Source organism: Bubalus kerabau, chromosome 12 (genome assembly GCF_029407905.1).
Source record: "Bubalus kerabau isolate K-KA32 ecotype Philippines breed swamp buffalo chromosome 12, PCC_UOA_SB_1v2, whole genome shotgun sequence".
Taxonomy (NCBI): domain Eukaryota; kingdom Metazoa; phylum Chordata; class Mammalia; order Artiodactyla; family Bovidae; genus Bubalus; species Bubalus kerabau.
In genome coordinates this window covers 74,274,862-74,293,525 of record NC_073635.1, presented here as the reverse complement: position 1 = coordinate 74,293,525, position 18,664 = coordinate 74,274,862, and the positions used below count along the sequence as shown (strand labels likewise).

Here is an 18,664-nt window from a genome sequence, read left to right as displayed (position 1 = left end):
CTTTTGTTGACCATGATGGCTACTCCATTTCGTCTAAGGGATTCCTGCCAGCAGTAGCAGATATAATGGTCATCTGAGTTAAATTAACCCACTGCCGTCCATTTTAGTTCGCTGATTCCTAGAATGTCGATGTTGACTCTTTCCATCTCCTGTTTGACCACTTTCAATGTGCCTTGATTCACAGACCTGACATTCCAGGTTCCTATGCAATATTGCTCTTTACAGCATCGGACCTTGCTTATATTACCAGTCACATCCACAACTGGGTATTGTTTTTGCTTTGGCTCCATCCCTTCATTCTTTCTGGAGTAATTTTCCACTGATCTCCAGTAGTATGTTGGTCACCTACCAATCTGGGGAGTTCCTCTTTCAGTATCCTATCATTTTGCCTTTTCATACTGTTCATAGGGTTCTCAAGGCAAGAATACTGAAGTGGTTTGCCTTTCTCTTCTTCAGTGGACCATATTCTGTCAGATCTCTCCACCATGACCCGCCCATCTTGGATGGCCCCATGGGCATGGCTTAGTTTCATTGAGTTAGACAAGGCTGTAGTCCTAGTGTGATTAGACTGACTAGTTTTCTGTGAGTATGGTTTCAGTGTGTCTGCCCTCTGATGCCCTCTTGCAACACCTACCATCTAACTTGGGTTTCTCTTACCTTGGACGTGGGGTATCTCTTTACGGCTGCTCCAGCAAAGTGCAGCTGCTGCTCTTTACCTTGGACAAGGGGTATCTCCTCACCTCCACCCCTCCTGACCTTGAACGTGTAATAGCTCCTCTAGGCACTCCTGCGCCTGTGCAGCCACTGCTCCTTGGACATCGGGTTGCTCCTCCCAGCTGCCGCCCTGGCCTCATGCATGGGGTAGCTCTTTTCAGCTGCTCCTTCCCTGTCACAGCCTGGCACTCTCGGCTGCCGCCCCTGACCTTGGACGCAGGCTCGCGTCCGCTTGATAAGCAGGAACAAGGTCAAACACTGCCCCCTTAAACCCTTCCTCTTCGACATCAATCTATGACCACATGTATTTTCTTTCCACAAACCAATTGAGCATATAGTTTTATTATTTCACAAGAATTCTTCACAAATCTGAAATCATAAAGGATCTTTAAAATAATTGAATACCACCACCTCCATTATTCAGGATTATCTGAGAGTCTGAGGCAGACTTCTTATTTTGGGCATACAGTGTGGCATGCAGAATCTTAGTTCCCTGACCAGGGATCAAAAATCTTGGCATCTACTATGGAGAACAGTGTGGAGATTCCTTAAAAAACCTAGAAATAGAATTGCTGTATGACCCACCAATACCACTGCTGCATATATACACTGAGGAAGCCAGAATTGAAAGAGACACATGTACCCCAATGTTCATTACAGCACTGTTTACAATAGCTAGACATGGAGAAGGAAATGGCAACCCACTCCAGTGTTCTTGCCTGGAGAATCCCATGGATGGATAAGCCTGGTAGGCTGCAGTCCATGGGGTCGCACGGAGTCGGACACGACTGAAGCAACTTAGTAGTAGTAGTAATAGTAGTAGTAGACATGGAAGCAACCTAGATGTCCATTGGCAGATGAATGGATAAGGAAGTTGTGGTATATATACACAATGGAATATTACTCAGCTATAAAAAAGAAAGTGTTTGTGTCAGTTCTAATGAGGTGGATGAAACTGGAGCCTATTATACAGAATGAAGTAAGTCAGAAAGAGAAATACCAGTACAATATATTAATGCATATATATGGAATTTAGAAAGACAGTAACGACAACCCTATATGCAAGACAGCAAAATATATACAGATGTAAAGAAGAGACTGTTGGACTATGTGGGAGAAGGAGAGGGCAGGACGATATGAGAGCATAGAATTGAAACATATATATTACCATATGTAAAACAGATGACCAGTGCAAGTTTGATGCATGAAGCAGAGCACTCAAAGCTGGTGCTCTGGGACAAGCCAGAGTGATGGGGTAGGGAGGAAGGTAGGAGATGTAGGAGGGGGATTCTGGATGGGAGAACACATGTACACCCATGGCTGATTCATGTCGATGTTTGGCAAAACCACCACAATATTGTAAAGCAATTAGTCTCCAATTAAAATAAATAAATTAGTTTTTTTAAAAAAGCCCTGGCATCTGCACCGGGGACATGGAATCTTAACCAGTAGACTGCCAGGGAAGCTTGAGGTAGACATTTATTGGTAGAGTCCCTTGGTATTCAGCCTCATGAAAGCACCTGACAGTGGGTCCCACCTTTTGCTTCTTAGGGTAACTTCTTGCATGGTTAGCTTAGATGCTAGAACTTCTGAGTGGATAGAATTCCTTCTCCGTGTTAATGCACTTGAAAAATTTCTCACACAACTTGCCCATATCTCATTCATGGGGGGAAAAACACAAAAATAGAAACAAGCTATCAAAGTTTTACCAAACTCTTGAGAGAGACATATAAGCAGAAAAGAATGGGCTTGTAGGAAAAAACGAATAGACAGAATCTTTAGAACTGGGTGAAAGGTGACAAAATGTAGAGTTGAGAAAAATCCAAAGATAAGGAGGAAAAGCAGTGAACCTGCAGAAATCATAACCATCAGGATTCCAGACATAATAGCCTTCACTCGTCTCTTACACACTGGTCTTCATCTTGAGCACACCTTAGCATCACCTGGGAGGGGATAAATGCATTCTGTCACCCAAGACCCAGCCTCCAGAAACTGGTTAAGGTTCAACTGATTAGGGTAGAGAAGATTCCTCTCCCTGTAGATTCTGGATGTGGAAACTAACCCCATGTAAGTATCTGCTAACCTCCACTCTCGGACTGTCATGGCATCTGAACCTGGAATGGCTGCAGACCTGATCTGCAGGAATTACAAGGAATTACAATGATCACAAAGACTTTTTACCAGAGTTCCATTGCACATTTCATGCTTCCAGAAAAGTCCAGATATTTAAGAAACATTAATAAAAAGATGAGTCAAAATTAGCCTGCAAAGTTATCTATAAAAGGAGGAGAATTAGAATAGAGCTAACAATGATATTAGACTTCTTTAGGTCTTTTAGCCTTTTTCTTGATTTTGGAATCATGAAAACATTACACAGAATTATAATTATAAAATAATTTTAAAAAAGCAATTCCTAAAATTTTAGAGTAAAATTACATAAAAGTACCTAAATATACATACCCATTCTGTTTTGTTTTGCAAAGCCATACAAAAAAAGAACTATCAAAAGTGATTTGAAACAAAATAATTTGAAAACACAGTCTCTGAGTGATACACCCAAATGAACATAGTATGAACTCCAAAAGAAAATAAAAATATTAAATTGCTTTCAGAAGTCACTTTATAAGGTACAACAAATGAATAATTATGTTGATGTCATTGAGAATTGGACTTAGACATTGGACAAAGAGAATAGATGATGGGGGAAAAGAGACATGCAAGCACAATAACAACAAGCTGTGGAAAATTCTGAAATAGACAGGAATACCAGACCACCTGACTTGCCTCTTGAGAAACCCATATGCAGGTCAGGAAGCAACAGTTAGAACTGGACATGGAACAACAGACTGGTTCCAAATAGGAAAAGGAGTACGTCAAGGCTGTATATTTAACTTCTATACAGAGTACATCATGAGAAATGCTGAACTGGAAGAAACACAAGCTGGAATCAAGATTGCCAGGAGAAATATCAATAACCTCAGATATGCAGATGACACCACCCTTATGGCAGAAAGTGAAGAACAACTAAAGAGCCTCTTGATGAAAGTGAAAGAGGAGAGTGAAAAAGTTGGCTTAAAGCTCAACATTCAGAAAACTAAGATCATGGCATGTGGTCCCATCACTTCATGGCAAATAGATGGGGAAACAGTGGCTGACTTTATTTTGGGGGGCTCCAAAATCACTGCAGATGGTGATTGCAGTCATGAAATTAAAAGATGCTTACTTAGAAGGAAAGTTATAACCAACCTAGACAGCATATTAAAAAGCAGAGACATTACTTTGTCAACAAAGGTCCATCTAGTCAAGGCTATGGTTTTTCCAGTGGTCATGTATGGATGTGAGAATTGTACTATAAAGAAAGCTGAGCGCTGAAGAAATGATGCTTTTGAACTGTGGTGTTACAGAAGACTCTTGAGAGTCCCTTGGACTGCGAGGAGATCCATCCAGTCCATCCTAAAGGAGATCAGTCCTGACTGTTCAATGGAAGGACTGATGTTGAAGTTGAAACTCCAATATTTTGGCCACCTGATGTGAAGAACTGACTCCTTGGAAAAAACCCTGATGCTGGGAAAGATTGAGGGCAGGAGGAGAAGGGGATGACAGAGGATGAGATGGTTGAATGGCATCACTGACTCAATGGACATGAGTTTGAGTAAACTCCTGGAGTTGGTGATGGACAGGGAGGCCTGGCATGCTGCAGTTCATGGGGTCAGAAAGAGTCGGACATGGCTGAGTGACTGAACTGAACTGAAGCACAATAAGATCAAGTAAAAACACTAAGTCCTGTATCTGAATTGGACTGGAAACACCCATATAAACATATTTATTTACCTTAAAAAAATGTATTCTAACTTTGTCTAATGAAAAAGCCAAGAAAAACAATCAAGAGCAGTAAGGTCCTCTAGCAACCAGACTATAGTCTATAAATACCATTTCACACTAAAAGATGACAGAGCTGCTTGGAGAAATGGATGATTCCAGGGCTGAGCAAATGCTGTACAAAATGAGATAAAAACATCCTGTCACACCAGAAACCAAAAAAAAAAAAAAAAAAAAAAAAACCAAAACAAAAGAAGAGATTTAAAAAAAAAAAAAAAACTAGCAAAGGCTTCTACAGTATGTGCAAAATACTTAGGACCCAACCTGAATAGACTCCATTGCCCAAAGATGGCCAAATGTTTGCACAAGCATAACAAATGAAATGGACTGAAGCAGGTCAGAAATGCTGAAATCCATGAGCTCAAACTGACATATACAAAACCAAACCAAAAAACAACAAAAACTCACTAGTCCCAGAGGAGAACCAATTTATCATTTTGAAAACAGGTTTTAAAAAGTGAAAAAATCATTTTCTCCTACTCTCCCTATGAATACTATATTTCAGGGTTAATCAAAGAGCTTACAACATCCCCATTTTGCAACCCTTAATGAATTAATGGACTTTGATAAAGGATCATGAATAGCTCCTAACATTACACACACACCCATACCACCACCCCTCCTACACACAAAAGATATTATGTACCTCATAAGGGAGATATACAACCCTACCTCCTACATAGACAAAAGGGGTGAATAAAATCCAAATGAGCTATATCAAACTTCTAGACCTAAACACCTACCTAAGGTGCCAGGGGAACATGTTAATTGACACAGGCGGAGAAGCGATCAGCCAAATCCAGGCTGTGGGAATCTCAACAGGACAACCTAGAGGCTCGGGGTGGAGGGGAACAGAAAAGCAATTGTATAACCTGTGTCAGCCAAGTGTACCTTATTTAATACTGCTTCCAACAGAAGAGGGAAAAAAGACAACTGTGAGCACTGGCTAGTTATTGATGACATTGAAGTTAATATTTATGCATAATAATAATGTTTATGCTAAATATGTTTAGTGGGGGGAGATTCCACATCTTTTAAAGATATATACTAAAATATTTATGGATAAAAATGATATGATGTCTTGGAATTGCTTTAAAATAATCTTGGGAAGTGAAAGTGAGTTTCAGATGAATCAAGACTGCTCATTATAGCAATTATTGAAGCTGACTTAGGGTGACATAGGGGCTTATTTCCCTTTACCCTTCTGAATTCCTAGCTGAGAATCTTTATAATAAATGACAGAATAACAGGAGAAAATCAAACAAGTTTATTAACATGTATATTTCTGATACACATGCGAAATAGCAAGAAGAATTGAGGCTGTGGGAGGAGAGGAAGCCTCAGGACATGATGTAGAGAGCACTGGTCTAGGAATCAGAAAGCTGTACTTCAGAAACCAGGTCGGCCATCTGCAAGTCACAAGATTCTAAGCCCATGAGGTATCCTCCTGCATCTCCATGTCCTTATCTATGGAAACTCCTGCCTTGCCTCCCTCAGAGGAATCCTGGGACAAATAAATGGGCTGCAACACTCAAAGTGCTCTGAAATCATTTCAACATCTTTATTAACAGAAGTTCAGGGCAGAGACTTACTCTATTCATAATGGCAGAGGCTGGTTTCAAAAAGGGCTTGGAAAACTCATTGCTGCTTATAGGTGATCGTAGTAGAACAAGAACTCTTGAGACAAATCATGTGTAAAAGCCAAATTTTCTAGCCTGTAATTAAAGTTTCACTTCTAAGCAGATTGCTAAAATTTTTAACCATTATGAATGCATTTTTTTAAAGAGAGACACCTACCACCCTGACTACTTAAAGAAAATGCACTGAGGGGAGTGAAGTGAACAAGTGAAATAGGTGAGGAAACTTAAGAGGTACAAACACCAATTTATCAAATAAATAAAAGGGGACTGGGAGAAAAGATAAATAAATAAAATCTTTAAAAATAAATCACAAGATTGTAATATATAACAGAGAAAATATACTCAATAATACTGGAATAACTTTTTATGGTGACAGTTGGTAACTAAAATTACTATGTACTGTATCAAATATTAAATCACTAATGATGTATACCAGAAACTAATAAAACATTATAAGCCAATCAGACTTCAATTTAAAAAGTTATTTTAATTTTGCAATAAAAAACTTACATATAGTTAGAAAAAGAAAAGAAAATGGATTGAAAAGCATCACCCTCATTTATAACTCAAGGTCATCATGGTGGGCATTACTAACACCTAATGGCTAACATGATGCTCTCAGGAACCAGCAGGGTGCACACAGCAGGTCTGCTCTGTAGGTCCCCGTCCACTTGGCTCAGTGCCCCCTCCTCCTCTCCCTTGCTGTGTGGTCCTCAGTGGTTGCTCTCAGCCCACAGTATCTTTGCCACCAGCAGCCACTCCTCAGCCTCCTGGGTTGAGCAGAAGTGAGGGACATATGGAAGAAAGGGTTGGGAAATAAAGGCAAAAGTCCACTGCAGCTCTAAAGCCCATTGTGGGACTCTCAGAGGATTCTGTTGACTCCCTGTCCATCAGCTGAGCTCCAAAATGAAGATTTACACAAACATGTGCTTCCCAACCTCCACGTGGACCAGAGACCATCAGTAAAAATGGCCTCAGACAAAGGACAAGTGACCAGACAAGACCAGGACACTTCTTAGGGTTCTGGGAAGAGGACATAATTCCCAGCCACTCCTCCCCTCTCAGAGGGACTGGGTGAACCCACTCTGGCTCTCTGAGGTCACCCCACTTACACACCAGCAGGTAGAGACCTCACCTCTCAGAGAGAAGCCCTGATGACCTGGGGAGGTAATCTCTGTGACTCAGGCCCAGGCAGAGTCTTCAGGCTCCTCCTCTCCATGCTGAGGGGCCTGGGCAGGTGGGGACCTGTCCTCCCCACCCACAATACCCGTGGAGGTGCACACAGGGGCCAGGGGTGCTGGGAACTTGCTGGCTGTTCTGTTCTAATTAGGGGTGACCTGCGCAGGCTCCACAGCCTGGTACTTGTTTCTCTGAGCAGCAGAGATATTCCTCACTTCTCATAGGACAGAGGTTTTCATATCTCAAAATCCTAAAACCTAAAAGCCTCACTCTGGACTGGCATCACCCTGCTTTTTCCCACTGGTGCCAGGAGTACCTGGGAGGCTCTGCTCATGCTGTGGGTGGAAAGAGCACACTGCTTGGGATCATGGATGATCCATGGGGCATTCTGTGCACCCAAGGAATTGAAAGACAGCTGGAGTTCACCAAGGAAACATGTTTGTGTTTTAGAGACTTCTGGATTGAGTTTACATCTTCCACTGTCTAAAATACAAAGACCAACAAGGAGTACAGATAGATCACAACATGAGAAGTTGCTTCATAAAATCAATTATTTAACTAACTAACACTGCTAATAGATCTAGCAGTACTACCACACAGATGAGCCCCTATATTTACGGTCCTCTACTCCCCACTTCTCCACCATGACCACCCAACGACCAGTCTCCTAAAAAGGGGGTCAGGGCTTTACCAGTTGCACCTTGTGCAGCCCCCAGGGAACTTTCTGGACCCTCAGGTGGCTCAGATGGTAAACAGTTTGCCTCTAGGGCAGGAAACCCGGGTTTGATCCCAGGGTCAGGAAGATCCCCCGGAGAAGGAAACAGCAATTCACTCCAGTATTCTTGGCTGGAGAATTCCATGGGCAGAGGAGCCTGGTGGGCTACAGTCCATGGGGTAGTAAAGAGTCGGGCACAACTGAGCGACTAACACTTTCACTTTCGGCAGGATGTATTCCAGGGGCTGGACAACTTTGAAACCAACATTCCCAGCACCACAGTGGGGCAGATTCTCTCTCAGGAAGAACCCCAGATCCTGCAGCCTCTCCCTCTATGTCTGCTTCTCCCATGAGCTGCCACAGCCAAGAGCCAGGACTCATATTAGAATGGGATCCATCCAAGGCTTAGTGACCCTACCCAAGGAGCCAACAGCCCAGGACAGCAAGAAAAACCAGCAGCTCAGTTCAAACCCAGCCACATGGGCTATGCTTTGAGACCCACTTGACTTTAAGCTTCTTTAGCATCTAGTACCAAAGAGAAACTAGAGCCAGGGACAGCAGAGAAAGACCTGCTCCAGGATATGATCCAACATTAAACCCAGAGGCCACTCATCCAACCCAGCACCTGGCATGAGCCACAGGCAAACACCGAGGCCCCAGGATTTTCAGACAAGCAGAATTCATGAGAGCTCTGCTGTGTGAGGTCAGGAAATCCTGCACAAACAGGCCCCACCAGCTCGCCACCTGTGTATTTCAAACAGACTTACTGTGACTATGTGGAAATACCATCACTGGGACAGCTGCATATGGGACAAAGAAGGGCTGGGGCGGCCTGAAGGGTTCCTGTCCCCTCTCCCACCCCTGTTCTTCACAAGGCACTGCAGTACCGAGGTGGTCAGTGCCCCCTCAAGCATGGCACTCTGCCCTACACACCTGTCCCATGCTCTGACACAATGACCAATCCACTTCTATCATCAACGAGAATTCTGTCTCCCAGAACCATCCAGTCACCTGTGAGCTGACAGATTCTCTGTCTCTCCAGTTGTGTGGGGTGGACTTCACCTTTCCAGCTGCCCACTGCCCACAGTGCCCTTCAGTCTAGCACAGCCTTTAAACAAGAGCCACGATGCCCATCTGTAAACCACCTGACCCACTTACCTCACCCCAACACAGTGGACTGACAACAGCTCACACCTTCTCCACCTAAAACACCCCTTTCTCAGCAACTGCATCTTCCATCCCTCTTGCCCTCACACACTCACAGGCCACCCATGTCCCTAAGGCAGCGCTAAGGGACCACGGAGAGCATGAGCCACCCAGCAGGTTCTGCAGCAGATCTCCAGCAGGTTCAGCCAGAACAGGGGGGCTGACAGCACTGTGTCCCCAGATGGACTGTCTCATTGGGGGGCCTTGACCCAGGATCTTCAGGGTCATGTTTGTCACTGACCTCACAACTTTCTGCCTTTAGTTTTCCCTGCACATCCCCTCCTCCACCCTCTGCCAATGCCAGGCTACCAAGATCCCCCTTCAACCAGCAAACCACCCCCACAGCCAGGACGGAAACCAGCATGAAGCGTGCACAGAATTCATGGTGAAGTTGAAGCTCCTCCCACGTTGGGGTCTGGCCTGGATGACCTGGCCTATGTGGAGGGGGCACCCTAGGGAAGGGTGTGCCAGGGACACCCCAGGGAAGAGCTCTTGGGCACTCTGGCAGCTCCAGCCCAGATGCAAGGCCCCAGGTTCTGTTCCACAGGAAGGGGATGATCCTTTCTTAGAAAGCATTTATCAGATGTGACCTGGAAAAGTCAACAATTACTTGCTGAGCACCTGTAAAATGTCTTACATTATTCTGGACTCGACTTCAAGTTTGAGTGAGTAATAGTTGCTCAATCGTGTCCAACTCTTTGCGACCCCCTGGACTGGAGCATGCCAGGCTCCTCTGTCCATGGAATTCTCCAGGAAAGAATACTGGAGTGGATTGCCATTTCCTTCTCCAGGGGATCTTCCTGACCCAGGGTTGGAACATGGGTCTCCTGCATTGCAGGCAGATTTTTCTGAGCACCAGGGAAGGCTACTATTAAGAGACATTTCTAAGCATAAGGACAGGTCAATTTAAAAAGTATCAGCAGATACGTATTTGACTTTATCTTACAATCTATAGGCAATACATTAGAATATGTAATGAATCCATACACCTTTTTCAAAGGAATACCCGAGACAGAAGCAGCAATAAAGTTATAAATGACAGTCATCAATCAGATGAAATTATTTAGATGAAGCTTGTCTCTCTAGAAGAGATGGGGACTGGGCAAGTGGTCAGGAAGGAAATACAATGTGCTTTTAACTTTGTATGAAAAATAGTGTTCAGTTCCATGTTGTTGAACATAGGTCTGTTGTTGCCACATAAATCCTCTACTTCAAATTACTGTCCAAATGCTTTATCAAAACTCTGCTTCTGGCCTTTGTTTTGGAATCCGTTACCTTTGTTGCCATCTCTTCATCGCTCTTTTCTGAAGTTTACTTCCTCCAAACCACAGGACACATATTCCCTGAGGTTGTAAGATCTTCTTTTGGTCAAGGATCACTCAATATTTATATTGAGCACCAAAAACATCCTAACGTGGCATAAAATACCTTTCCAGTGCTGCTATCCTTCCATTACACTATGTTTTAATCAGTTAAAAGAAAAATAGTAATCTCCAGAGGTCAAGCCCTTTAAGAATCTGTCTATTCTAAAGATAAATACAACTGCTGATCTACATCATGATTCCTAGATGAGATTTACCCTTAGACCTTAAACCACTGTCCTCTCCCCGCCTCAGTCCATCCATCTCAGGACTGACCCACATATACTCAAAATCAATGCACTGTATGGAGAAGCTTTTACCTCAAGACATGTTAACATTCCCAAAACTAAGTAGGATTTCCCGTAGCACTTTATGATCACTTTCATTAAAGAAGGCTCCCGCGCATCCTCCTGGGCTCTCAACACTTCTTGATCCCAGTACCTGTGAAGAGAGACAAAGCACAGTGAGGAACAGCCCTGCGGTAGGAAAACAGGGGAGGGGCAGAGCAGAGGACAAGCCTTCACTACAGGGCGCTCCGTGACTGCCCACAGATGCTGGCTAACTGCTCGCAGGGCTCCCGAAAGATGAGCAGTGCAGACACTGAAGCACCAGGAAAAGCACCAGACCAGGTCTTAAGAGAAAAGTCCCAGATTCTAGAAACAAATTCCTGCTAAGCTTTGCTGAACTCACAGGTCATGAGCAGCTCAGAAGGACAGACACTGTCCTCCAGGGACCCCACCTCTGGGGACAGAGCTAGGTCTCCAGGGCCCTGGCTGTGGGCTCCCTCCACATCCACTCACACAGGGAACACAGGCTCCCCCAGCCTCCAAAGTGGGCTGAGCCCAGGGTCAGCATGAAGGGCTGAGGCTTCAGTGTCAGGGAAGGAGGCTCAGAAGACCCCAGAGGAAGGCAAAGGCTCCTCCCCACAAGCCTTTAGCCCCATGGAGAAATTCTCACTCTTCTAACCATACTCCCTGCTGCCTGTGCTCACCCTTGCAGCTCTTCTCCAAGGTGCTGGGAGCGATCTTCCGGAAGCACCGGGTACATGTCATCGTTTTCTAATTTCCGCTTATAACCAATTTTAAGCAAGGGGTTTAGCCACCTGTTAAACATTAAAAGGAGAGTGACATATATTGAAATTATATATCTTTAATTAGAATCCTACATTCGAGGACATTGTTTAAAAAGAAGTCTACGTTTTAACTATACAAAGATGTAGGGAGAAAATTAGACATATGCTTACAAACACATATATTAGGGTGTCGATAAGTCACTCTGGCTTACACAGAATATAACTTAACTAAAATACCCTGTTTATGGTCCACTGAGCATACATTGTAAGTGAAGTGAAGTCGCTCAGTCATGTCTGACTCTTTGCAACCCAGTGGACTGTAGCCCACCAGGCTCCTCTGTCCATGGGATTCTCCAGGCAAGGATACTGGAGTGGGTTGCCATTTCCTTCTCCAGGGGATCTTCCCGACCCAGGGGTCAAACCCGGGTCTCCCACATTGCAGGCAGACGCCCTACCCTCTGAGCCATCAGGGAACATACATTGTACATCTACTTTAATTATTAAGAAAAACACATTTAGAAATCAAAATAATGTTATCTTGGTTCAGGAGCACATAATAGAGCTGAATGGCCACTGTGGATAAGGCTGTAGATACATTCCTGTATTACCAAGCACTTACATTTTCTGACCTGTATCAGACTCAAGGATTTTGCTGTTGTTTTGTAGTGGCTAAGTCATGCCTGACTGGTTTTGTGACCCCATGGACTGTGGCCCTCCAGGCTCCTCTGTCCATGGGATTTTCCAGTCAAGGATACTGGAGTGGGTTGCCATTTCCTTCTCCAGGGGATCTTCTTGGCTCAGGGATCGAACCCATGTTTCCTGCTCTGGCAGATGGATTCTTTACCACTGAGCCACCAGGGAAGCCCACCAAACTCAAGAATGCCTCAGTCACATTCACATAAGACGCAACCTTGCAGTCTCATGACCTCCTTACTTCAGCGAATAACACAAAGGAAATTTTACAGGGAATCACGTTACAATACACCACCCTGAGTCCAACAGGCTCTGGACCCTGACCTCCTTACAGCCCTGTCAGACTCCCCTCACATGAGCCTCTTTCTGACCCTGACCCTCTGAAGATGTCCTAAAGATAAGTAACATCTTTCCAACTAAAATGAATACATTGATTTTTCTTATAGTCCTCCCTATAATTGAAGCAGAAATTGCTAGACAGTGTAAGACTTTTTTTAATTTCAATTTTTAATTCCTTTTTTAATTTCAATTTTTCTCTTCTCAAGTAAGCATCTTACTCTGTGCTCCAATTTCCAGGCATTCAGAGGAATCCCTTCCTGATCTGAAAGGTCATAAAACATTCAGACTGAGGACAAGATAATTATTAACTGCTGTCCAGTTTATCAAGAGAAACCTCCAAGAAGACGATTAGCACTTAAAAAATACATTCGGCTCCTAAATAATGGTCTGGGGTCTTGAGAAAGGGTCGAGGGATGGTGTTGCAATGTCTAGAGAAACTGAGAAACTGGGGGATCCAAGAAAGCCATAAAATCGACAAACTGGACATTGTGATGTTTACATTAATTGGTCAAAAATGACATATATTAAAGTCATGAATCAACCCTAAATGTATAGATCAATACTAAAAAAGATATAAAACTGCTATAATCCTTGCCTTTTGGGAGCCCTTCACCCCATCTCAGAGTCTATGCTGAGGATTTTATATTTCTATCTTCTAAAATAAACTTCGTCTCTGTGTTTGCGAGTTCCCCGGAATTCATTCTCAGGCTTCGTGAACAGAACTCAGCTTTCACGTCTCATTATCACTTCCTGGATGATTAATTTCTTTTCAAATGTAACACAAGACTTTCATAAGGGCTGAAATTTTACTGACTGTGGGGTCTGCCATCTTCAGCCTCAATCAGGGAATAAATATAGCCCCCATATTTTCAGGAAACTCCACTAACATCTGAGAACATCACCAAACTACTGTTCAATCCCTTCACACCAGGCTTCTGCCCAGGGACATCAAGATTACCCCCATTGCCACCCCACCCAAGCGTATGTGTTAGTCAAATCCCTATTTTCTTGGAACCCAACCAATATTTCCGATAAGCCCTCCACCTCCAGACATGACTGACTCTAGATACAGACCATGCCCAAGGGCTCTGGGAACAAGTTCATACCAAGCCTGTGGGGGTCTGGTCTGTGGCGGTAGTATCCTGGATGGAAGGGCGCTACCATTAGTCTAAACATGACACAAGGAAACCCAAACACAGTGCGCCCCTGAGGGTCCTCGAGGCCCCTGGGGCAAGGACCACCCACACTGGGCCAACAACTGTCTCCAAGAAAACTCTACTAGTGGATACTGGGCTATAAGAGGTGCACATCCCAATCCAGGTCACATTCAGATTTCAATTACACTCACCCCACCTCCCATCTAAATGGAGCCATTCATCTAGTCAGGAGGGAGCTGGACTGGACTGGTAATGCAAGGAGTTGTCGCCCCTGTAGCATCCTTGGTAAGCCTAGCAACGAGGAACAATTTATAAAGCCAAAGCTACTAAAAAAAAAACAAAAATAACAAAAAAGTGCACTCGAACATTGGCCTGGGCAACTAAAGAACCCAGCTCTAACTTTAGAAAGATGAAATTTTCACTGGGCCTCTGGTCCACATGACACCGACCACTGCATAGCTCCTGATTACCTTCTGGCTGATCAAGCAGGAGTTCGTGCCCTTGCAACTAGTTCCTGTTGTTTCTATGTTAACATGAGTGGTCAAGTAGAAGACGGTGTAACCTGACTGTTAGAGAAGGCTGCTTGCAGACAGAGAAGGACGAATATCATATGATATCGCTTTTATGTGGAATGTAAGTAAAGGCTATAAATGAACTCTTTAAAAAATAGACTTAGAGTCACAGATGTAGGAAAAAAAAAAAAAGCTATGGGTACCAGGAGGTGAGAGGAGGGACAAATTGGGGCACTGGGATTGACATACACACACTATAATACATAAAACAGATAACTAAGAAGGACCTACTGTATAGCACAGAGAACTCTATTCTATACTTTGTAATGGCCTACATAGGAAAAGAATCTAAAAAAGAGTGTGTATATGTACATGTATAAGAGATTCACTTTGCTGTAGAGCAGAAACTAACACAACATTGTTAATCAACTACACTCCAATAAAAATTCAAAGAGAAAGTCGCTTGATCCAATACTCAGAACAAGAAGGGCCCTGACTGAACAAATCTGGGACAGTATCAAAAGGGTAATCTCAGCTTGCTGGGCTTCTGCCATTCTTAGGACCCCTTACAATTATTCTCCTCCTGCTTTTTGGTCTGTGTATCCCCAACTGCCTCATTAGTTTTATCTGGTCTTTATCTGGGTGTGAGAATTGGGACTTTAGCCAGGTGACAATCATATTTATTTTAGCTATCCACTCCAGTATTCTTGGCTGGAGAATCCCATGGAGAGAAGAGCCTGGCAGGCTACAGTCCGTGGGGTCACGAAAAGTTGGATATGACTGATTGACTAACTCTTTCACTTTCACTTCCTGTTTTTGTCTGAGTCTCAGGCGCAAATGAGGAAGTTACAGACAAAAATAAAAACTGTTAGAACTAGCTAGGCCCAAAATTGGAGAAGGACATGGCAACCCACTCCAGTACTCTTGCCTGGGGATTTCCACGGAGAGAAGACCTGGAGGGCTACATTCCACGGGATCGCAAAGAGTTGGACACGACTGTGCGACTAACTTTCACTTTCAGGTCCAAAATGGTGAAAAACCTAACCTCCCCTAGACCCTGAGCCTCATTTATGCATTCGCTGTAATATATTAGTATGCTAAATGGCATACTCACCAGTGCCGTGACAGCTGACCATGGTCATGACACAACCCACACAAGGACTAAAAATGAGTGTTGCCTCACTTTTAGGTCCAAACCACACCCTTATTCTCAGATAAGTCATGAATATTCCTCCCTCTCTTGATTCAATTTCCTTGCTTTTACCTTGACCCGGACTGGGTTGAGGAGTTGATTTGTGAACTAAGCTCTTGCTTCTCCATTCTTTGGTCACTGAATAAAACTTGTGCTGTTCCAGTCTAACCATCAATTTAGTTATGGCTGTGGGAATCTGAGTGGAAAAACAACCTCTTCAGCCAAGAAAAGGGGTCTTAGCCTAGGCTAGGAGCCCAGCACAAGGCAGGAGACCAATTTGGTGACATCAGTTACATATACAAGGAACACCATCCTCAGAGCCAGACTGCTTGACTTGGGATCCTGTTCCAGGATCCCAAGTGTTTCCTCTGGGCTCAGGGACCCTTCAGTGGTTTCAGGACCAAATGATTCCTGGGCAGGACCACCTGCATCAAGACCATGCACTGCTTCTCTGAAGGCTAGAGATTGGGAAAGACCTCACAGGCTTCAGGGACCCTATCCCCAGAGTGATCCTCAAAGGTGGAAGTGGAGATATCCACACTAAGGAAAGGGACTGATCAAATAAATCCTTCAGTCCTGACTGTGTGTCCCAGGCAAAAGCAAAACGTGTTCAAGGACAGTGTTGCCAATCATTAAGTAAAAAACCTTTCATTGTTTTACCCACATGAAATTTGCCACAACTAGGAACCAGGTTATACAGTGAGAGCCACACAGGGAGAAAGGGAGAGGGAAAGAAATACATGGTCATAGACATGGGGGCAGAGGGAACCCAGTGGAGCTGGAACACCCTGTCGCACAGGGCATGTGGGAAAAGGTGGGGACATTACTGAAAGATAGCAAAGAAGGTGGAGCACTGAAGAACTGTGGTGCTGGAGAAGATTTCTGAGAGTCCCTTGGACAGCAAGGAGATCAAACCAGTCAATCTGAAAGGAAATCAACCCTGAATGTTCTTTGGAAGGACTGATGCTGAAGCTGAAACTCCAGTATTTTGGTCATCTGATGCAAATAGACGACTCACTGGAAAAGGGTCTGATGCTGGGAAAGATTAAGGGCAAGAGAACAGGGTGTCAGAGAATGAGATATATAGATGACATCACAGATGCAATGGACATGAACTTGGGCAAACTCTGGAGACGGTGAGGGACAGAGACCGGCAGTGCTGCCATCACGGGTTGCAAAGAGTTGGACAGGACTGAACGACTGAACAACAACAACGGTCCAGGGCACTATTCCATAAAGGAAGCTGTTCATAAGCTGCTTGCTTGGGGCTGGGGACGGGGTAGGGGGTGGAGGTATGACGCTTCAGTTTAGAACTGGGAATTCCTGAGCAGTTCAGGGGAAGCCTGTAAGAGTAGAGGCCGGTGTTCAGTGCATTTTCCCTCTGGGCTGTGATTCCCCCTAGGCAGCCTTCCAGCTTCCTGTTTTCTGGCTCTGGAGGGGCTGCCAGGGGCAAGGCACGGAGACCCTGTATCTCCTCCGCCACCAGGTCACCGGGTCCCCTCCCCACCCCTGCTCCCCACTTCCTTGCCCAGTCTTGCCCCACCTTCCCAGGGTGCAGGGGGGAGCAGGACGGCATTGGGAGGGTCCACACTTGTTTCCGAAAGGCGCGGCAGGGGAGGGCCCTATGACTGCCCTGTATCATGGCCCGGGGGGCTCTCACCAGAAGAACAGGCGCGAGCAGAGGTTCGCTTTCTGCAGCGGGTTGAGCTTCTGGTACAGCGGCGGCATCGTGCCTGCCCGGGCTGGCATGGAGCGGCGCTGCGCTGCTCTGCCGGCGGTGAGGCTCCCGCTGCTCCTGGAGGCGACCGCGGGGATGTTGGAAACCAGTCCGCTTACCGGGTCTGCTGGGCGGGCCCTGAGAACAACAGGCTTCTGGGGGTGGAGCACCCACCGCCTGCCAGGTCTCCGCCTCCCGGGACTGCGCAACCTCCCGCGTCGCCTCCGGGTCAGCGGCTCTGCGCTGCTGTCACGGCTCTGGGAGAAGTAGGGCCGTGTGTGTGGGGCTGCAGGACGAAGAGGCCGTCAGACCAAAGCTTCCAGGAGCCACAAGCACGTGGGAGGCAAGGGCCCCGGCTCTTTGATGGAGGAGGGTAGGCAGACCTGACAGCACAAACCAACGAACTCCAAGGATCCCACCTGGCTGCAAACTCTGCTGAAACTCCTGTTCTGAGCCCGGGGCTTACCCAGAAGGCGAAGAGGGGAGGCTCAGGCTCTGCCCTCCTCTGCTGCTCCGAAGCTCCCCATGGGCTGTGGGGAAGGCCCGGAGAAAGCTGGCAGAAGGCATGATCAGCCCATGTGAGATGTCCTGTGGCATCTCACACGTTGCATTGTGAGGGAACCTCTGTGAGCTTTTTGCTGCCCTCTTAGATTGGGAAAGGGGAGTCTAGGGGGAGAGAAACTGCCTCCTAATTTCTTTCATTATGCTTTCAAAACTTAGATAAGTAACAGTGACATATGTCACAAAATACATTTCTGGGGACCTTACCTCAGTTTCAATTCTAACAATGTCCTGGTCAGGAAGGTATTATCCCTATCCTACAGATGAGAAAGATGAGGCTCAAGGACAGCCCTTGTCCAAGGTCTTGGACCCAAGTTTGGGGTTCAGCATGGTTGTCTCACCGGTACATGGACAGTGTGTGTGAAAAGTGCCTAGAATATGCTGTGTGAATGAATGAATGACTGCAGGACTGAATGAACAAAATCTTGGGCTCCTACTCAGAAGTGTTTAGTTACCAGCTCAACAGGTTCTCTTCCCTTCTGCTCTAAATGAAGAAATATCAAAATTTATGTACCTTCAACAAGATCACCATTTTATTCTTTAATAATTTCTCATATACCTTGGCTAAGATTGGTGTTATTAATGACGGCTTTTAGCTTCAGTTATGCAAGATGAAAAGGTAAGTTCTAGAAAACTGGTGTACAGCAATGTGATAATATTGCTGTGTACCTTTAATTTGCTTAAAGAGTAGTAGTTCTCAACATAAAAAAGAAAAAAAAAAAAGACA

At 44.9% G+C, this 18,664-nt stretch overlaps 1 protein-coding gene across 1 annotated transcript in view; it reads right to left on the bottom strand.

The window, feature by feature from the left end:
* Positions 1-17,387, bottom strand: part of LOC129624247 (ATP-binding cassette sub-family C member 4-like) — a 177,193-nt gene extending 159,806 nt beyond the window's left edge. The window contains 3 exon segments of the mRNA XM_055541908.1: positions 11,015-11,135; positions 11,686-11,796; positions 17,320-17,387. Coding sequence (XP_055397883.1) covers positions 11,015-11,135; positions 11,686-11,796; positions 17,320-17,387 — 300 coding nt within the window.
* Between the last annotated feature and the right edge of the window lie 1,277 nt (positions 17,388-18,664).